General features: G+C 37.8%; 1 protein-coding gene across 7 annotated transcripts in view; it reads right to left on the bottom strand.

Annotated features, from left to right (window-relative positions):
- DCAF17 (DDB1 and CUL4 associated factor 17) overlaps window positions 1-22061 on the bottom strand; it is a 58931-nt gene that overhangs the window by 14247 nt on the left and 22623 nt on the right. For 3 of the 7 annotated variants that reach the window (XR_008295431.1, XR_008295428.1, XM_053215269.1), the window contains 5 exons: window positions 20303-20412; window positions 16740-16830; window positions 16022-16105; window positions 14005-14160; window positions 13136-13228 (listed from right to left, as the gene is read on the bottom strand). Coding sequence is in view for 3 of the 7 variants with exons in the window: in XM_053215269.1 (XP_053071244.1) it covers window positions 13136-13228; window positions 14005-14160; window positions 16022-16105; window positions 16740-16830; window positions 20303-20412 (534 nt within the window). In the remaining 4 variants the exon portion in view is untranslated. Of the gene's footprint in view, window positions 1-7971; window positions 8150-8579; window positions 13229-14004; window positions 14161-16021; window positions 16106-16739; window positions 16831-20302; window positions 20413-22061 lie in introns of those variants that run through there. The other 4 variants (XR_008295429.1, XR_008295430.1, XM_027055506.2 and 1 more) reach the window with 4 other exon arrangements.

Genomic DNA, 22061 nt, shown 5'->3' with positions numbered 1-22061 from the left:
TTTATTATTTATTTTTTAAAAATGAAATTTAAACACAATACCATTTACAATAGCATCAAAACATAAAATAGTTAGCAATAAAAAAAGATGACACTTCTATACAGAAAACCTAAAAACACTTTTAGAAAAATTGAAAATGACATAAATAAATGGAAGGATGTTATTACATCAATGTATTAGAAGACTCAAAATAGTAAGGATGTCATTTCTCCCTAAGTTTATCTATAGTCAATGTGATCCTGATCAAAATTGTAGTGAGTTAATTTCTGTGGGATTGACAAGAAGATTCTAGACTCCAAGGCACAGAATATGTCAAGGGTAAAGAATAGCCATAACATTCTTGAGAAAGAACAATTTATGAGGACATACTCTACTGCATATTAAGATATATTATAAATCTACAGTAATCAATGTAGTGTGATATTGGTGACAATAATGACAAATAGATCAATGGAACAGAATAGAGTCCATATAGACACATGGTGACAAAGGTGTCACTACAAAGCTGGGATTTATGGTGCTGGATAGAGTAGATTTTTTTACAAAAAGGGAGAAAAGAGAGTTAACCATAAACAAAAACCAATTCCAGGTGGACTATACCTCTGAATGTAAAAGGTAAGGATCAGAAAGAGCCCAGAAACAGACCCAAAAAGAGGGTGAGGGAGAGATCACTTTTCACTTTCAAACATTTTGAATTTTGTGCCCGCCACGGGGCCGTGAGGTATGTGTTATAGCACATCTAAGGGACACGGACATGGCAGTTCATAGTAACTAGTTCTTTGAAGAGATCTAGACCTCATTCTTAAAATACAGATCCAAATCTGGCAAAGACACTGTCAAAAACCATTTCAAATTAAGCTTCATCTACGACAAAAGCTATGAGCCCAAAAAGCTCCACTGAGCTTTGATTCTCAAGTTTCTTGTCCTCAGTTATACCCTGACACAGCCCAATCCCACATGGGTCATTTCCACCTGCTTCCAACACCTTGGTTCCCTATAGCATTAAGGTTATCTCCCTGTTCCTCATGGTCCTTTATGAGTCTGGACTGTTCTGCTACAACAAAACACCTCTTTGGAAATTCCCCTCCCACCTGATGAATCTGTTGATTCATCAATACATTTCTCAAAACCTCAAAAATAAGTACTGTCCTAGGTATTAAAAATATACTGATTGTAGTACTATATCCCAAATGACGTTGTTTATTAGAATGACGGTAGTGACTATGCACTTCTGAACTCACCTAAATACAGGATTTCTGATTCATTGGAATTTTAGATGAATACCAGCAATTAACTAAAAATAGTCTTATTTCTTTAATCTGTATGTAATGACAGTATTCACTGACACGAACATTTTATTATTAGCTGCACTTCCTTGTGTAACCCACTTGTCGTGCAGCAGGTATCACTAGTTATTAAAGCACATCTTGTTTTATTCTGATGTCATAAAGGCAACATTAACAATGCTGTTCTTTGCAGATAGAGAACCTAATGAGTTTAGTGATCAAACTCAAGAGATAGCCACAGAGGTTGCTGCATCTAAATGTTTTAGTAGTTATTAGCAAGCCTGTCCGTGCAATGACTCAAAAGTATTCTTAAGACACTTCCGTGTAATCTATTAAGTTTAAAAAGTCTAAGATTCTGAGACAGAAAAAGTAATTGCTCAGAAAATTATACAAGCTTGTAACACAGTCACTATTTTGCTGTCAATATTTATAAAATAACATGTATTAATTTCACTTGATCATGGAATGCGTATTTACTCATTGTAGGAGCATGCAAAAACCACACCCATCTGAATTTAGGGGAAACATTAAGAATTAGGGAAGAGGAGCACCTGCGTGGCTCAGTCCGTTAAGTGTTGGACTTCAGCTCAGGTCACGATCTTGCGGTTTGTGAGTTCGAGCCCCACATTGAGCTCTCTTCTGTCAACACAGAGCCCGCTTCAGATCCTCTGTCTCCCTCTCTCTGCCCCTCCCCCCCTCAAAAATAAATAAGCATTAAACAAATATTTAAAAAATTACAGAAGAGATACTTCCTGTCAGTGGGCCTGGACTGGTAGATTGGCAGTATCTTTGTGTTTCCCTCACACTCCTTTTAGGAGCACATGAAATCTTATTCTTCCAGCTCTTAGTGAGGTCAGTGGCTGGTGCTTATTTCTCTCACCAACACCTACTGGGAATGGACTCCCAGCAATATCCCCCATAGCCCTCATTCTCACCCTTCCCAGGAGAATCCCAAGCCTCACATTTGTGAATAAACTTAGAATCAAACTACAACTTATTTTCCTGTGTTAATACGAAGAAGGACTAAAACAGTAACTAGTGTTAACATTAAATTTCATTCAAGATTATAAATTTTTTTAAACATTTATTCATTTTTGAGAGTGAGAGAGACAGAGTGTGAGCAGGGGAGGGGCAGAGAGGGAGACACAGAATCCGAAGCAGGCTCCAGGCTCTGAGCTGTCAGAACACAGCCCGACGCGGGGCTTGAACTCACGGACTGAGAGATCATGACCTGAGCTGAAGTCGGCCGCTTAACGGACTGAGCCACCCAGGTGCCCCTCATTCAAGATTATAGATTAAAATCATCAACTTAAATGTAAAAGCTAATTAAGAAACTCTTAGAAGAAAACATAAGTGTACATTTTTATGACCTTAGACTAGGCGATTGTTTCTTAGATATGACATCAAGAGCACAATCAACAAAAGAAAGAATAGATTCAAAATTTGACTTCATCAAAATTGAAAACTTTTGTGCTTCAAAGGACACCATCAGGAAAGAGGAAAGACAACCCACACAATGAGAGAAAATATTTGCAAATCACATTACCTGATAAGAGACTTGTATCTAGAATATATACAGAAATATATAAATATATAAATAACTCTTACAACTCAATAATAAAAAGACAATCTCATTAAAAATGGGTAAAGGATTGGAGTAAATGTCTCTTCAAAGATGGTATACAAATGGCCGATAAGCACATAAGAAGATGTGTATCATTAGTCATCAGGGAAATAAAATTCAAAACTGTAATGAAATACCACCTCATGCCCACTAGGATTGTTATAATAACAAATAGAAAATAACAGGCGTTGGCAAGTATGTGGAGGAACTGGACCTCTTGTATATTGCTATTGGGAATATAAAATGGTACCACTGCTGTGGAAAATAGTTTGTCGGTTCCTCAAAAAGTTAAACCTAGAGCTACCATGGGACCCACTAATTCCACTCCTAGGCATTTCTCAGGAGGACTGAAAATATCTATCTATACAAAAATGTGCACACAAATGTTTATAGCAGCATCATTGACAATAGCTAAAAACTGGAATCAACCTGATGTCCATCAACAGGTGCATAAACAAACGTGTTTAGTTTCATAAGAGAATATTACTTGGCCACAAAAAGAAATGAAGTATTGATACATGCTACAACATGGGTTAAAGTTTGAAGACAGCATGCTGAAGGAAACCAGACACAAAAGGCCACATTTTGCATGATTCCGCTTATGTGAAACTTGCAGAATAGGCAAATCCACAGAAACAGATTAGTGGTTGCCAGGAGGTGGGGGGAAGGGAAATGGGAACGACTGTTAATGTATACAGGGTTTCTCTTTGGGGTGACAAAAATGTTCTAGAAATTAGGGGTGATGGCTGCACAATTTTGTGAACATTCTAAAAATCGTTGAATTGTACACTTTGAAAAGGTGAACTTCACAGTGTGTGAATAAAAATAAAATGTTTCCAGATCATATGCCACCTTAAAACATAGAAGGGTACATTCATTTAACTATCTTGGATGTAAGGCTAAGGTCTATTTCTTTAGATTGGAGTTTGCTGATTAGGGCTCTCTGCCATCTTTGTGGCCTTAAGCCGTGCTCACCGGACAGAAAGCAGACCAGAACCCAGACACGTGGGAAGAAATAGAATTCTTCCCAATTCTCCCTTTAACCAGACATCCTGCACAAATTCAGATTCTCTTGGCCTCACCCCCTCTCTTGTTTCAGTCACTGCTACTAAGACTGCTCTGTGCGGACCCTGCAAACTTCATGCCAACACAGCCTGCCAATGCGAGGACCTCATTCATGTCCTGTTGCTCAGTTTCCCTTGCTTCCTGCCCATTGGTGTCAAGGTGAATTCTGCCCTTGTGCAATCTGGAAATTCGGGGGAGTTATGTTGGAATCTTTGGAGAGTGGCAGATAAGAGCTGGGGGTAAATCCTTCCCCCTTCCTCCCTAACCTATCCCTCACACACGGCCCTGAGGTGCAGTTTCTGTGGCTTCTTGGAGGCTGGTCCGTGAGATTAAGCATTTAGTTGCTCTTAGTGGTCCAATCAATAATGATTGGTAATATTACCTTTCACTTGCAAAAGTGTCTGTATATGCACAATAAATCACTCGAACGCTAGCCAAAGTGGCGGAGGCACCCAAGACCTTCTGGCAGAAACTGAAATGGAAACCATCAGATCAGGAGTCCAGTAAGGGAACCAAGACAGACTCTGGAAAAGAGATGTTTGGGACATTCTTATTTTTTTTAAGTTTACTTACTTACTTACTTATTTATTTATTTATTTATTTATTTATTTTAAATATAAATTTTTTTTCAACGTTTATTTATTTTTGGGACAGAGAGAGACAGAGCATGAACGGGGGAGGGTCAGAGACAGAGGGAGACACAGAATCGGAAACAGACTCCAGGCTCTGAGCCGTCAGCCCAGAGCCTGACGCGGGGCTCGAACTCCCGGACTGCGAGATCGTGACCTGGCTGAAGTCGGACGCTTAACCGACTGCGCCACCCAGGCGCCCCAAGTTTACTTACTTATTTTGCGAGAGAGAGAGAGAGAGAGAGAGACAGAGAGAGAGAGGGAGAGAGAGAATCCCAAGCAGGCTCTGCACTGTAAGCGCAGAGCCCTGCATGGGGCTCGATCTCACAAACCATAGGTTCACGGCCTGCGCTGAAAGCAAGAGTCAGACAGTCAACTGTGCCACCCAGGCACGCTGAGATATTTGGGACTTTCTATTAGATGTGGTAGTGGTCTCAAGGACCTCTAAGTTCATGATAGTGTCAGTCAGCGTATCTTCAAGCAGATCTTGTGTCATTACTGTGTAAAATCTGAGGTTTTAGATGTGGGAGAGGTTGGAGCTGGAAATGCTTTAACTCTCACTGACTTTGCTCTCTACAGAGAGAAAGACAGATTACAGACAGGAAAATTAAGTGTTAGAATGGCTTTTAAATTGTAATTCTTTTAACGTGCTTTAACCAGTCTTATTACTCTTACAGAGGAAGCTTGAAAAGCTGTGCCCTTGGAGCTTGTGATTTTTCAAAGAAAAAATGGTGTTTAAAATAGGATTCAGAAATGATTGTCTGCTTGAGCAGGTGCCCTCCTAAGAGAAAATTTAAAATCCTTAATTGAGCCTTAAAACTTTTACTGGAAAGAACTGATAAAGAATTTATTGATAAATCATTTTCTTTTGAAAGTTTCATTTGAGAGATCAATTTATGGATGCCTATTACCGGAGAAGGTAGATTGTCCTCCATATGACTCATTTCACGGATTGTCACCTTTGTGAATTTAGCTCACTGTAAGTTTCATCACTTCTGCGGTGGTCCAAGGTTTCAAAGTATATTGAACTATAATGGGTTCAAAGCATTAATTGGGGTCACAGCAGGTATTAACTGACTTTTCTACCTCAGATATAATTTTATTTAGTATATGAACTTTCTGGACTGAGGTAAGACACGGAGAGGCTGGCAGCATACCCAGAGCTTCTCCAATGCTGTTGAGTCCCAACTTGCTAAATTCTGTTTATATGAGAATGAAGTATTTGGCAAAGGGTCCAAAAGTGTTTGGAAATTATTTGTAAAGGCAGAAAGCCATCTAAATGTAATGAACTTGAAATGATTACCATGTACCACGGTGCCAATACAGTGGTAAATTTTATGAATTTGTTGTTGTGGAAATGACACATGTGACAAAGTAGAACTGCAGAGACCGTCTGACTTAAAATATGATTAGAACTTTAGAGGTATCAAGTGCGCTTACCCCAAGAACTTAATGCTGGTTTAAAGTTTAAAAAAAAATCAATCAATGTAACCTACCGTATTAACAGACTAAAAGCCATATGGTTGCCTCAACAGAGTAAGTATTTGACAGACTCCAACATCTATATCCAATAAAAACTCAGAAAACTAGTAATAGTAGGGAACTTCTTCAAATTAATAAGGAGCAGCTATGAACAACCAACAGTTAATATCATACATAATGGTGAAAGACCAAATGCTACCCACTATGCATTAGATACCCATATAGAAAAAAAGAACTTTGATCCATATCTTGCACCGTACCCAAAAATCAACAAAAAGTGGATTATGGATCTAAATGTAAAACCCAAACTTGGGGCACCTGGGTGGCTCAGTTTGTTGGGCATACGACTTCGGCTTAGGTCATGATCTTGTGGTCTGTGAGTTTGAGCCCCGCATTGGGCTCTGTGCTGACCGCTCAGAGCCTGGAGCCTGCTTCAGATTCCATGTCTCCCTCTCTCTCTGCCCCTCCTCCACTCACACGCGCACACGCACCCTCTCAGTCTCAAAAATAAACATAAATTTAAAAAATTGTAATGTAAAACCTAAACTAAATGTCTAAAATTAAAAACACTGGCCATAACAAGTGTTGGCAAGGATATGGAGCACCTGGAACTCTCATGTACTGATGATGGGATGATGGGAATATAAAATGACATAGCCATTTTGGTAAAACAGTTTGTAAGCTTCTTAAAAAATTAAGCATATACCTAACACAGGATCCAGCCATTTTCTCTTTGGTATTTCCCAACAGAAATAAAGCATTATGTCCATACAAAGAATTTGTACTAAATGTTCACAGTAGCTTTGTTTGCAGTAGCCCCAAATTGGAAACTACCCAAATGTACATCAACAGGTAAATGTGTAAAAAATTGTGGTTATAACCACACAGTGGAGTAATATTAAGTAACAAAAAGGAATGAACTGTGATACACGTAATACAGATGGATCTCAAAATAACTCTACTGAGTGAAAGAAGCCAGGAGAAAAACAGAAGAGTACTTACTGTGCGACTACATTTATATAAAATTCTGGACAATGCAAACTAACCTAAACCAACAGAAACAGATTAGTGGCTGCTTTGGGAAGGCAGGAGAGAAAGGCAAGAGAGGGGTGGCACAAAGAACCAAGAGGAAACGTTTTGGAGTGATGGATGTGTTTGATATCTCAATTGTAGTGATGGTTTCATGGGTGTATACATGACATGTCAAAATTTACCAAACTTGGGGCGCCTGGGTGGCTCAGTCGGTTAGGCATCCGACTTCAGCTCAGGTCATGATCTCGCGGTCTATGAGTTCGAGCCCCGCGTCGGGCTCTGTGCTGACAGCTCGGAGCCTGGAGCCTGCTTCGGATTCTGTGTCTCTCTCACTCTCTGCCTCTCCCCCGCTCATGCTCTGTCTCTCAATGACAAATAAATGTTAAAAAAGTTAAAAAAAAATTTACCAAACTGTGTAATTTAAATGTGTGCAGTTTATTATATGTCCATTATGCCTCAAAAAATCTATGTTAAGAAAATTTAAAATTTATACATGGCATATAAACACACCTGAATATGCTTATCATCATTAGTTTATCAGGAAATATAAATCAAAATCACACTGAGGGGGTGCATGGATGAGTGATTGGTTGAGCAACCAATTCTTGGTTTTTGGCTCAGCTCATGATCTCACGGTTCGTGGGTTGGAGCCCCGCATTGGGCTCTGTGCTGACAGTGAGGAGCCTGCTTTGGATTCTCTTTCTCCCTCTCTCCGCCCCTCCCCTACTCTCTCAAAAGAAAATACATAACCCACATCAATGTAGTTATTAGGGAAAGGATAAAGGTTATTTAATACTAATATCATATTATAGCAAAAATTCATCTGATTTACAAATAACATGAACTCCCAGCCTTTAAAGGAAAAAATCACTTTCTGCTTTTATTACAATGTTTTATGGAGCCTCTTCTCTGGTGCCATCCTGTCCAGCTCCAGCAGTCACGTAGAACGGTCTAACATAAGCCTTTAGCAATCCAGGTTTGTTCTGTTAGTCCTCATTAAAGGAAACAGGGTTCCTTGATGAGAATGTATTCTATGTTTGAGAAAGAATAATGCAAGCTGGCTTTTGAGTTATCTTAATTATTATCACAAAGAAAGAATGTTTTCAGCAGTTCCTGGTGGGATGGGGGTGGGGTTAAAAAAGATAAAGAGGGTGACCTGAGAAAGGGCTGCTAGAGGCAAGTAGAAACAATCTACGTATCAACTAGAGATGATTATACACCCATCACAAATGCTAAGATAAAGAAGACTAAGAACCACAAATGTTGGAGAAAATGTGGAATGACTGGAAGTTTCATATTGTTGCAGGCATGTGAAATGATACAATCCTTCAGGGGTGGGTGGGTGGGGGGGGATCTGGCAATTGCTTATTAAACTAAACACACTCCTACCTAGGACCCAATAATTCCATTCTTAGATGTTTACCCAAGAGGAATAAAGAAATATGTTCGCAAAAAAATGTGTACAAGAATGTTCACAGCACTTTATTCACAATAGTAAAAAAAAAAAAAAAAGAAAAAAAAATCAGAAACAGCCCAGGTGTCCATTAACAGAAAACTGGAAAAAACAAATTGACACATTCATACAAAAGACTGGTCAGCAATAAAAAGGGATGAATCACTGGTACATGCAAAGTGAATTAACTTCAAAAACATGGTGAATGAAGGAAGCATTCCATTTTGTATGATTTCATTCATATAAGGTTTTAGAATGGGCAAATTTAATCTGTGAGGCAAAATAATCAAAACGGTAGTTAACCCCCAATAGGTGTGGTGAGGATTGACTGGGAAGGAATGGGAGGAAACTTTCTGGAATGAGTGCTATGTTCTAAAGTTTGAAAAGGGTTTGGGTTGCGCAGATGTACGCATTTGCAAGAACTCAGCAAATTTATATTTAACATTTGTGCATTTCACTGCATGTAAATGTACATCAAAAATTTTAAAAACTGAACATTAAACTCTATTTAGTGGTATGCATGTTGAGGTATCAGGGGGAAGTATACTGAGGTCTGCAATTTACTTTGAAATGCATCATAAAAGTAACATGGATAGATAGTAATAAAACACGTAAAATTTAGAATCCATGAAGTTGGTATTTGGGTATTTACTGTAAAATTCTATCAACATTTCTGTATGTTTGAAAAGTTTCATTATAAAATGATGGAGAAAAGCCCTCAGTTGGTCTTATCTTTCTAATATATATCCTTTGCCTATAATAAATTATTCCTTCTGTAAGATTCTGTAGCAACACAGGGACCAGAAATTAGCCCCAGAATTTTCCCTAGAATTCTAAAAGTTAGATACATATGTAGACATGGTTAAGAAAGGTAAGAAATACAAAGATTATTAAAAAGGAAGTCAAATTAACTTATGAATCGTTACCAATACTGGTGTTCATTATTACCACAAACAGGATGAGAGTACCATATTTTGTACCTTTTTAAAGAATTACTTTTAACTACTGAATGAAGAACCATCATTTATGTCACGTTATATATGTGAATAGGCCAACTGTATTTCATCCAAACTTTGTCCAAAATTTGGATATCCAGACATCATTAAAAAAACACTAAGTATTTTCTTGTACCTAATATTATCATTATTGGTATGCTTTATATGAGATAAAGTAACATGATTTGCTTTTTGAGAGCTTTGGAGGAAATCTGGCATAAGTTTGTGTCAAAAGAATCTGGATGTGTTTCCTATCTCTGCACTTATTAGTTGTGGCAAAGTAACTTCTATAAGCCTCATGATACTCATTTACAAAATGTGGAGGGATAACAGTAGTTTCACACTTCATATGGTTATTCTGAATGTTGAGTGAACCATTTCATTTTACATGTTATCACAGTGACTGGTAGATAGAAAGCAGTCAATAAATGTAAGTTACCATTTAAAAAATATGTACAAGAAACAAAACATTCAGTTGGTGGAAGAATGTCAAGTACCTTAATTTGTTTAAATAGAACATCATCTCCTCACTAGGCAGTTCAAACAGCAACTACAATAGGATTTGTTTTGTTTTCTCTCAGAGTTGAGAGAAACGTTTTAGAGTCAAAGAAGGATAATCTTGCTGCCTCGATACTGTGAGAACACAGCATCACAAGGAGTGAAATGTAGCAATACGCTTCTCATCAGCTTAATATCTAGACCTGCTGGAAGAAGCTAAATTGCTTCCCTCAGTTTTGCATTAAACACTCAGAAACGTTGCCCATAATGTTTTATGCCTATCAGTAGTGCCTGTTAGGTAGGCGGGCCACACCACTGAAGACTCTAAGAGTCAGGCAGAGAGTGGGGGTTGAGGTGGGGCCAGGAGGATATTAACCGCCACGTCCCTCCACCCCAAGAGAATGGCGGTGTCATGGCTGGCAGGTGGCGGAATGAACAGCTGCGATGCCACTATGGGGGGCTGGGACACCCACACTTTTTTGGGAAGCATGCTGTACTGTCTCCTGCTGTGTGTGTTATCTGTAAATTTCCCACATTCTTTACTATCTTCTGTATCATTTGGCATCTTTTTATCAACCATCTTGTTAAAAGTCATGCAGCCCACATTCCCACAAAATGTCACAATCAGCTGAACCTAAATAGGAACAGCTTGTCCTTCCAGTTGGGGCATAACCCTTCTGTTTGTTACAGTGCCCACAACTGACCTCCCCCTCCCCCCCACCTTGGTCTTTTACACTGAGGTGAAAGTGTCCGGCTGATACGGCATAAGGATCCTGGTCTAGTCTGACTTTAGCAGTGGTGAAACATGCGGAGTTTCTCAGTGGTCAGTTCATACCTAGACTAGAAGTATTCTAGCCACCCACCCACTCCTGCCCCCAGCCTAAAAAGCAGCCAAGAATCTCAGCTAATTCTCAGATGCCTTTCTGAGCAGATGAGTTCCTATCATTTCATTAAAAGAAGAGAGTGACTTAAAGGAGATGGGGAAACTCAATAAACCTCTTCTTAAAAAAATCAAACAGGACTGAAGTCTTAACCTTTTCTGAAACACTCTTGGAAATGGAAAATAGGCTTTCAGCTTTTACATAGCACTGCATCTGCTTTGAAACCCTTACAACACTGGTTTCTTTCTTTTCTCTGGTATTTTAATCTATTCCCTCTTACTGGACTTGTTTTTCAAGATGTAAATTCATTGGGCATGACTGTTTAGCTATAGCTAGTGTCTAATTGGAAGTTTGGGGCAATATCCAGTACATCATAATTATTCAACTGCTCTGTAACCACAATCAGGTCTCTAAAATGCTCTGAAAGCTTCAAATATTATATTAAATATGCATAAAACAAGAATGGATTTTTCCAGTAGTAGAGATATAAGGATTAGAATTAATATATGAAGATAGTTATACCTTGCTCACAAGGTAATCACTTCTACTTGCCCAAATGGTTATTACACTTAAGGTCAGACGCAAAAAGATTTATCTTTGGCCACATATAAATATTTTCTGTTATTAAAATGTTAGCAATCTTACCTATTGCACAAAAGATAGTTTTAGGTTTGTTCCTTTTATTTCTTTTAAATTTATGGACTCTGCTACTAATTTCTTGATGTCTGGAATAGGTTAACACCTTTTTCTCCTCAGCACTATTGATCATAATTAGCTTGACATTTATCTGCAAACTTCAAGGGCAGAAAAGGGCAGAATTCACATCATTCTTAACATGGGGTCAGGCCAAAACCAAAGGGAAAACTAAAGGGTTTTAATGCAAATTATCCAAGCTACAATCCCATATTTTAACCTTAAATTTGATTCAGCAATGATTTTCACTGCTGTTTCCTCCCCTTCTATTTTTACTGGTTCTTCTTTTGAGGCTGAATCAGAGAAATGTGCTGAACGTGTGGATCTCAGCAACCGGATTTCTCAAACAGGAAGCAAAAAGAAACAATTTTCTCCCAAGACTTATATCGCTTTTATTTAACAATCTGATGAATGATTATCTGAGTTCAAGGATTATATCTATATTGGTCCTAACAAAGAAGCAAAAATACTTGTTTCACAACTAAGCCAGAGTCAGAAGCCTTTTCTAGCTAATCAGTCAGTCCCCAAGCTAGTAGGAATTGAGACTTTATCTACTCTTCCACAAGGAACAGAACTGGGGGGATCCAGGATACTTTTATCTTATTGCATAGGTATGAAAATACTGCCTAAGCAGAACTGGGAAACTTACCAAATAAACAGAATGGTGAAATGAGTACAACATTCTTAGATATATTCAGAGCTAAACGGGCTACATATCAGGAAAAATTTTCACTTAAATTTTGCTTGGAATCTTTTACATTAGTCTGTGATAGAAATGTAAATAACCAATGGGAACACCAAGCCAAGAGAATAAAACCATGGAAGAAAAGATCATCTGAGAACTAGAACCAATTCCTAATGCTACATATAAATATAAACATATACATATATACACATATATGATTAAAAAAACATGATGACACATTTTTGGCTCAAAGGTATTCTTTCACATTATGGATCTCATTTCTCACCCTAAGGCAAAGTTTGGTATACAGGATGGAGCATTTCTTTCTGAATCCTTTACGTCTTTTTTTTTTTTTTTTTTGTCTCTTCTGCATCATCTTACCAATCAAAAGTCCATACCATCCTTTAAGAACCATGTTTAACACTTCTCCATCAGTAACCTTCTCCCAACAACTGGCACCAATTTGTTTTTCTGTGCTCCCCAACACCTGATATTTGCATCACCACCTAGCTAAAAGCTCTAAATGCTAGACTTCTTGGGATGTCATTCTAAAAAACTCTCTCCATAAAATGAAGTCCTTACCACTTGTATGGCAATAATTTAAAAAAGAAGTCACAGTCATGTGAGGTCAATACAAGATGTTTTCTAGAAAATACTGGAGAACTTGCTACACAGATAACAGAGAGGAGGACTGAACATAGTTGCTTGGATATGTGGCTAAAAGTCTCATGAGTTACATCTCAAGTTTTAAAAGTATCTCACTCCTTTTCACAACTTCTGTTTGTTGTTTCTTCTTCGCCAGGGTCACATACCATCTGGTAAACGTAGCAGCTGAAGACCCTGCTGGGTTTCTGTTCTATGTGTAGTACCAAGTCTCTGTCAAAGTAGACTTCATGGCTGTATGTCTGGAATGAAAACACAGCCAAATGAAATCTCCTTTTCACACAACCATATTCACAACTGTGTCACTAAAATGTCATAGCACCTATGCTAGAGATCTTCAAATATATACATGGAAGCAAAACAGTTGCTAGAAATAGTTTATTGTCATTATTTATGAACATGCAGATTCCTTATGAGGCAGGCATTACATGAAATGTTGAAAATAAAAAGAACCCTGGTCTTAAGAGTCGGAACACCTGGATTCCATTGCCTGTACTCTATCTCACTGTGTGAGAGTGGGCAAGTTGCTAAACCTCTCAGATATTTGATAAAACAAATGATTGGATAAAATGGCAGCTACTCTTCCTTATAACTTTTATATTCTATAATAATCAAAAAAGTAAACAGATATTTCTGAGAGTGCCTAGAAACCCTACATGCTTAGATATCATCTCTTAAATAACTGGGGGGATTCAACACAGTACGCTTCTATTTTTAAAAATGTTATCAAACTTATAAAATGTGAGAAAACCTAAGACTATGGTAAGGAAATAAACAGCATGTCTCAGAATAAAACATAAAACTTTATCTTTAGGGCCTCCAGAAAGGAGGCGTCCTCTAGTTCCTAGGGAAGGAAGGTTTAAGAAGTACTCGTTTTTGTCCGGTCGGATGATACCTCTTTGATGTGGTCATTGGTACAGGCGAGCCTGGACTGACATGAACACAGTAGCACGTGTTTCAATGAATGTCACCTATGAAGAAAATTCTTACAACTTTGAATTCCACGGACTCTACTCACCACATCCCATGACTCCTCTAGTGGAATGCTTTTAAGTAAAGTTCCATATTCATTACAGTGGAAATCCAGGTGAGCTTTTCCTTCAGCATCTATTTGGGTAACAGCTACCACAGAAAGCAAATCCAGCTCATCTTCGTAGTCCACAATTTTAAAAGTCTTAGGGAACGGATGGGTTAGGTAGAGGAAAAAGGGGCAAAATCCAGTTATCCACTTAGGATTATTCCTGTTCATAGTTTAACTCTTCTATTATCTTTCTTATTTTAAAAATGTGGAAAGAAGAACGAATGGGTGAGAGCATAAGTAGAAATGTGTCTCTACTTTTATGCCTAGTAAAAGTCACAAGATTCTGAAGACTTAAGCAGCATCCCACAGATTCTAACAGACTCAAGTCTATGCAGATCTTGGCCAAAGTATTATTGAAATTCTCTGTTATGACAGCAACCCAGAACTTCTCCAAGTTCCAAAGAGGTGTTCAACTGCTGCCTCTGACGTGTGTGTTCACTGGTTCCCAGATAGTACTAAATATATGCAGCTCAGTTCTGAAACCTAAAAACTACCTACTGTGTCACAAGAGTCTTACACCAGAAAAATCACAAGTCATTTCAGGAAGAACTGATGACCTATCACATACTATTTATGACTCTCTTTGCCATCTTTTTTTTTTTTTTTTTTTTTTTAACTCTTTTTGGTTCTCTAAAAAAAAAGTAAAAATGGCTGCTTACACTTGAGGAAGAATATTAACTAGGAACTGAAATCCAACCCACAGAACAGAACTGGGATAAGAGATATTTCTTGGAAATGACTAATGATGGTAAAGAGAAAAATCTAACCTCAGAACTCTGTTTAAAGAAGAAAACCTGGGACTCCAATAGCCTCACAGGGGAAGCAGATCTGTGCCAGCCATCCGAGGATGGGCTACAGGAAGGCACATTTTGGCAGGCACAAGTTTCTTTTAACCACCACGTACTAATCCTTCATTTGGTAAATGAAGGATTTGGTAATCCTTACATTTGGTAAAACTACTTTTTAATCCACTTATATTTTCTGCCTTTACTACCCATAACATAAAACTTTATCAGATTTATTATACATGGTTCCTCTTTATTTACTTTTTTGCCTTAATATTACCTTGGTCAAACTTCAAAGAGTGACTTCTTGCCTGGGTGTCAGTGATTTTATAGCTTTTAGTTACAATCCCTTTTGGTTTTTCCTTTGCAGGCTAAACCTTGTTTTCTAAGCTCTTGATGGAGACTATCTCTCTTTTTGCTACCACCTTCTCCTTGCTAATTATTGTTGCCATATATATATGGCATGCAGCCACATACTTTTTGGAGTGCAGCCACATACTGGGAAACCTCTAACCTTTGAAAAAGATTTTCAAAAACTATCCTTAGAAGGCTACTCTAATATTTCTACCTAGAAATGGTCACAGAACGAATACAATTATCTGGTCTAAACAGACTCTGTATTCATGCAATGGTTATATATTCAAAGCATTATCACTGCCAGTTGATTTCATAAGAACTTTCAATGCCTCTTTAAAAGAAAAGGATAAAAATGTATTAGCTCAGTGGCTGGCGATGTCAAGTTCAGGCCACAGGCTGAACTAATTTACCACACCCTCACACCCTTCTTCCCTGGCCCACGATCATTAATAAACATATCTGTGTCTTGTAAAGGAAAAGCCATAAAGTCATCAGGATATATTTCCCTACAAAGTGTGCACGTTAAAAAAGGAAAAAACCCTGTATATATTAACAAGCAATAAGCTAGTAGTGTTTTCAAATTATTTTGGCTCTATAAATCTTTCTGCAAACAAAATCTTATGAATAATTCTAATATGAGAAGAGCAGATGATGGGGACGCATTGGTTGAAATAGCACGCACAATCCTACCAACGAAGTCTGTATGGAACTGCTCACCCCGAACCTCTACCCCAGAGTTTGGGAAGCATAATTTAAAAACCATAGGGCTAGTACACACTCATTTGGTTTGCTATGTCTGGCTAAAGTAATACCTCTTGTTCTGGGTCATCATCCAGAAGGTTAAATTTTTTTTTCACCACCCGTCCAGAAGCTGTAACAGTGAGTAAATTTTCATTCTATCATATGGAGACAAATAAAAAGATATGATGAGTCCTATCATGTACAGCAAATAGCAAAATTGTATTAAATTTGGTTAAACAATCAACCCTTCTCCAACACCCATAATTCTTTCTTCTACTGAGAAAATTCTAAATCAGATTTCTGATCCTCCTATTAGCAAAAATACTTTACTATCATAAATTAATGGATAAAATACCAAAAGCAGTGGATCTGCTTTTAGAAATTTCTCTCCACATAATTTGCTTCATGCTCTTAATTTGCACACTAAAAGAAAACAACTACCTGGAGTTAAAGCATGGTATGTGATTTCTGATTCATATTTAACCCAACTGACTCCAAGTTTGCACAATTAATTAAGCCCAAAGGTCGATAACTCATCAATAAAAACTAAAAGAGAAACCCAGAAAGGAAACAGAAATTAGCAAAAGACAGCTTAATATAACCAACTCTTTTCAAATCTCAACTGTGCATGAGGCTAAGCCTAGCTCCCTATGCAGACAAAAACACTCAGATTTCTACAGGATCGTGCTGTTCTTTTCAGCCACACCGAAAGACAAACACATTTGCATACTATATTCTCAAATAGAAAGACAGTGATATACAAAGAATTTTAAAGTACTCCTGACTTACTTTGTTCTTCTCCCTGTTGGCCAAAATGACAAAGTCTTCAGAGATCTGATGCTGGGCACTATTATTTTCTACTTCATTTAGCTTTAAAACTCTGAAAAGGAAAAAAGATTCTAAGAACCTAAGACCTCAACACACCATCAAAGTGGTAAAGTTGAACTACTGAAATAAAACTTAACAAATGAAAAGTACAGTAACAACACTGAGTTAGTTCTCTCCTCCTGAGTAGTCTGAAATGTTCATGTCTGATCACTTAAGTGTCCAGAAACTCCTTCAAATTCAGAGATTTTGTTAGACAGAAAAACCTGTGACAACAGGTACTCCTGAGGTAGGTAATGAAGCAGCTTCCTCAGGCTTAAGCCATCTTTCAAACTGGCTTACTGAAAGTTACTCTTAAAGAACCTTATCTTTGTTGTCCTGCAACAACTCTTTAATGTTTCGGTTTTAACAATGGCATTATACTAGATATTGGCATTTTTTACTTCTGAATCTATCATGAGATATTAATGACCAATACTCAGAGTTAATTATATGACAGATTGGATTTGGGGCACCTGGGGTTGCTCAGTCAGTTAAGTGTCTGACTCTTAATTTTGGCTCAGGTCACGGTCTCACAGTTTGTGAGTTTGAGACCCATGTCGGGCTCTGTGCTTCGGATTCTCCCTCCTTCTCTCCCCTCTCTCTCTCTCTCTGCCCTTCTGCCTCTCGTCCACACACACACACACACACACACACACACACACACACACACACACACAGTCCCTCTCTCTCTCCCTCCCTCCCTTCCTCCTCCCTCTGGCCCTCCCTGGCTCTCTCTTTCTCTCAAAATAAATAAATAAACATTAAAATTAAAAAAAGGGAGAGACTCGATTAGCAACTAAGCCTAAACTAAGAGTTTTCATAAAAGAGTAATATTTGAAAACTGCAATTTACTTAACACTTTTTTTTTGTAGGATTATATTTAAAGATTTGGGTTTTCTGAGTGCAAATGGCCTTATGGATCAAACTTATTAAGCAAGAGAAAATAAAATAATTTGCTCACCACCCACACAAATCTGTTCACAGCATTAACAAGCTTCAAAAGCACAATGTTATTAAAGCATAAAATCTAGAATGCAAGCAAAAAGAATAGCAGGGAGTAGCAGCCACAGTGGCCAGAGAGAGCCAGGAGGCTTTCTTTGCCAGAGATAAAGAAATCAGATTGTATTTTAAATTACTCAATTCATTACCTTAATTATTTAAAAGTGCCTATCTTTTAGAACCTGCCAAAAGGGCACACACTCTGTGGCTCTTATTTTCTTAAACTCAAAGTACTACTAAAAGGTGGGTAGAGAGGTGCCTGGGTGGCTCAGTGGGGTAAGTGTCTGACTCTTGATTTCAGCCCAGGTCACAATCTCACCAGTTTGTGAGATGGAGCCCTGCGTCAGCACAGAGCCTGCTTGGGATTCTCTCTGCCCCTTCCCTGCCCCTTCCCTGCTCGTTCACACGTGCACACACATACACACACAAGCACGCACACACGCTTTCTCTCTCTCAAAAGAAATAAACTTTTTTTTTTTTAAAAGGTGGGTAGCAACAAACATTAAAAGTATGGTTTAATAAAGCTAAACTACAGATTTTAAGACTTTTTATAAAAGTTCATCATCTTATTTAATTAAGTCCCTTTATCATCTTTATAATCAATCCAGAGAAGTAGATTAATTATCATGAAGCATGAGGAATAAATAAGACAGACAATACCTTTCTTATTCAACAAACTTACGGAGCACCTACTCTGTGCTAAGCACTATGTTCAAGTGCTGGGGTTCTAAATATCAGCAAAACAGACTCTTTCTCTGTCATTATGGAGTTGCTGATTCTAAAGCTAGATATTTAAACAGATGATCACATAGATAACTAATTAAAATTGCTGTGTTAGAAGAACATGACACAGTGGGTGCAATGAAAATGTGATGGGGGAGCGAATCTAACGAGGGGTCTCAGGGAAGGACTCTGCAAAAAAAGGATATTTAAGCTGGGGCATGAAATATGAATAGAAATGAGGCAGAACAGGGAGGGGAAACACATTCCAGAGGAAACAGCCCCCAGCTTTCTGAAATGACGGCACTGCTGAAGTAAACTGAGTGGGAGGATGATCTTCCAGACCATACTAAGTATGCTGGTCTTTATCTCAGGAACAAGAAGCCATAAGAAGGTTAAAGTAGAATCCATTTAGTTAGGTTTTTGTGTTTGTTAATGTTCCTAAAAATCACTCTCACTGCTGAGAAGAAAATAGACTTAAAGAGTGCAAAAATAATTCTTGGAGTCCAGGAGGTAGCCTATTAATATAGTCCAGGCTAATGATGACAATGGTCTGACCAACATGGTGACAATGGCCAAGGGCAGGAAGAGGAGGATTTAGGAAAATTTAGTAATACAACAACAACAAAGGATTCACAGGATATATGGTGCAGGTGTGTGTGTGTATGTATGTGTGTGTGTGTATGTAAGGGACAGGGAGGGGGTGAGCAAGAGGGAGAGAGAGAAAGGGAAAGAGAGAGAGAGATGGGGGGCAATGTACATGAGTATATGTATATGAAAAGTCAAGAGTATACGCATATGATGAAAGAAAGACAAGAAGGTAACAAAGTGTTAAGAATACTTCCAGATTTTTGACTGAGCTTAGATGAGAAATTTGGGCAAGGATATAAATTTTGGAGTTTTGGTGTACACATGATCTTTGAAGCCAAAGGAATAGATAGAATCATGCAGAAAGGGAATGAAGAGTGAGAAGAAAATAGGGTCTAAATCCTGAGGACATGTAATAATTATAGTCTGGAAGACTTCCTCTAGAAGAGGATGACCATGAAAGGACATGAAGAAAGACACATCAAAGAGGGAGGGAAATATTCAGGAGAACTGTGGTGTCGGGGAAGCCAAATGAAGAGTATTTCAAGGAAGGAAAGGTCACCTGGATGTAGATGTGGGTCAACAAAACAAAACAAGGTTCACTTCAAACAACTCCTGCACTAAAGCTATCTTTTACACCAAAAACAATCATCTCTCATTAATCCTAGAGAATTAAAACCTGATGAAGACAAGCCAATCTGAATCTCCTTTTACCCATATATCATCCACCAAAGAATTTATTTAAATGTAATATCTACAAACAGTAATGAGGAGGCTGAAAGAATAAAGTCAGGTTCTCTGAGGAAGCAACCTACAACAAGCTAATTATTTCTGTAATTGGGTCAGCAGTGAGCTGGCAAAAATAAACACGCCAATAAATGCTTCCAAAAGCTACTTTTCGCTTTAAAGCAACTAATGAAAATACTCACTTGAAGGGCACCTGGGTGGCTCAGTTGGTTAAGCATCTGGTTCTTGATTTCAGCTCAGGTCATGATCTCAGGGTTCATGAAGTCAAGCTCTGCATCAGGCTCTGCGCTGCTGGTGTGGAGCCTGCTTGGGATTTTCTCTCTCTCTCTCCCTCTCTCTCTCTGTTCCTCCCCTACTTGTGCTCGCTTGCTCTCTCTCTCTCTCTCAAAATAAATAAGTAAACTTAAAAAAAAATTAAAAAAAATACTCACTTGACCTGATTGGGGCCAACATGTATTATTCTACCAGAAGCATCAGGATGAAAATAGATCCAGTCAGATTCTAGAGAACAACATTCCATTTCTTGGATCCCATTTTTTGCCTAAAGTTGGGGAAAAAATATTGAAAATAAAGATTAAGGGAGAATAAAATAAGTTTTCAAATCTAACATCAATGACAGATCAGTAAATCAAAGCTACAGGGAAAAGAAAATATCAACAGTTGAACTGGGATATGCAGAAGAACTGAATTTGGGCAGTCATACTTGAGAAATCCAGAACATCTGCTCTGTACCATACAGTTTGCCTCACAAATAACAACCTAACAGTAATCCTATCTCAAGCATCTATTTTGTGTCAGACATTGCGGTAGATGTTTTAGAGCCATTTCATTTGATTTTAACAATACTCAAAGCACATGTGACTACCCCCATTTTGATGAGGATAAAATCACAAAGAGGACAAATCATTTGCTCAATGTTTTGCAGCTGCAAAACAGCAGCTCTGACTCCAAAGCCCAAGGACTTTCCATTATATAACTCTGTATAATTATGCACATGCAGTCCCCTACAACTTCTTCTTCCCTTGCCCATCCCTAATAAACTGTCAAAAAGCGTGCATAGTGCACAAATAAATATGCAACCCAATCTAAAATCTCAGAAACAGGTCACATAATCTTTTTCGATAAGTCAGATGTTAACCTCTAATAATGAGGAAATGGTCTAATAGCCTTTTAGGTCTGCTTAGCCTTTTAGGCAAGGAGAGATTTATTTCATGGCAGGACATTTAGACATTAAAATAAAGAGAAGTTACCTCCGTCATATATGATCACATATGTACATAAATGTTTTACCTTATACAAAGGAGCACTGGGAACTAATACCAGCATGGATACATTAATTTCATTTAATTTCTTTAATTTTTCCAACACAAAATGAAGTGATACCACCTTTCCTATTAGATACTCATATTTTTGAAATATTAACTTACTAATTTCACTAGCATATACTGACAGGATACTATGTCTCAAGTATCACACTAGGTGTTCATACCACACATGAACTAAACATAACCCTTGCCGTCAAAATCTCATTATCAAAAAGGGAGGCAGAAACACAAACAGAACAGAAAAGAATAAGACGGTGTAGAAAACAAAGTGATCAAGCCACACACAGGATATTATCAAGCATTCAACCCAAGTGAGCAGAATTTCAGGATGAAAAAAAGAGCTTGAAGTAAGCCTTAAAGGATGAGTACAAAATGGCTACAAGAGATGGCAAAATCTGAAGCACAAAAATGCTAATCCATACAGCATGTGTGTGCATACACATGAATAAACATTTTAATTCTGGCTCCTAGAAAATATGCATGGTGTCCAGTCATGAGACTAGAGAAGTAGGTGGGGGCTACTTTTTTGAATTCCATGCTTAAAAAAAAAAAAAGGAATTTAACACATATTCTGTACTAGTGAATGTTTTAATTTTTAAGGAATTTTTATAAGTATCCTAATAATTTCTAATAGGAATGGTGGTATTATCATATTGTATATACATAAGAAAATCAATGGAATTAAATACCTTGTTTGCTGCCACTAAAATTAACATATCCAAGATGGCATTAGCTCCAGATGTCCCTTTAATATCAAACATGCACATACTATACATATCTTTCTTTAGACGATTCTCTTCATTGTAATAACTATAACATGCAAAAGAAATACTATCTTTTAAATATAAGACAGCATTATTACCAG

The sequence above is a fragment of the Acinonyx jubatus genome, chromosome C1 (genome assembly GCF_027475565.1).
Source record: "Acinonyx jubatus isolate Ajub_Pintada_27869175 chromosome C1, VMU_Ajub_asm_v1.0, whole genome shotgun sequence".
Lineage (NCBI taxonomy): Eukaryota > Metazoa > Chordata > Mammalia > Carnivora > Felidae > Acinonyx > Acinonyx jubatus.
The sequence above is the reverse complement of the archived record's forward strand: the minus strand, read 5'-3'. Positions and strand labels throughout refer to the sequence as shown.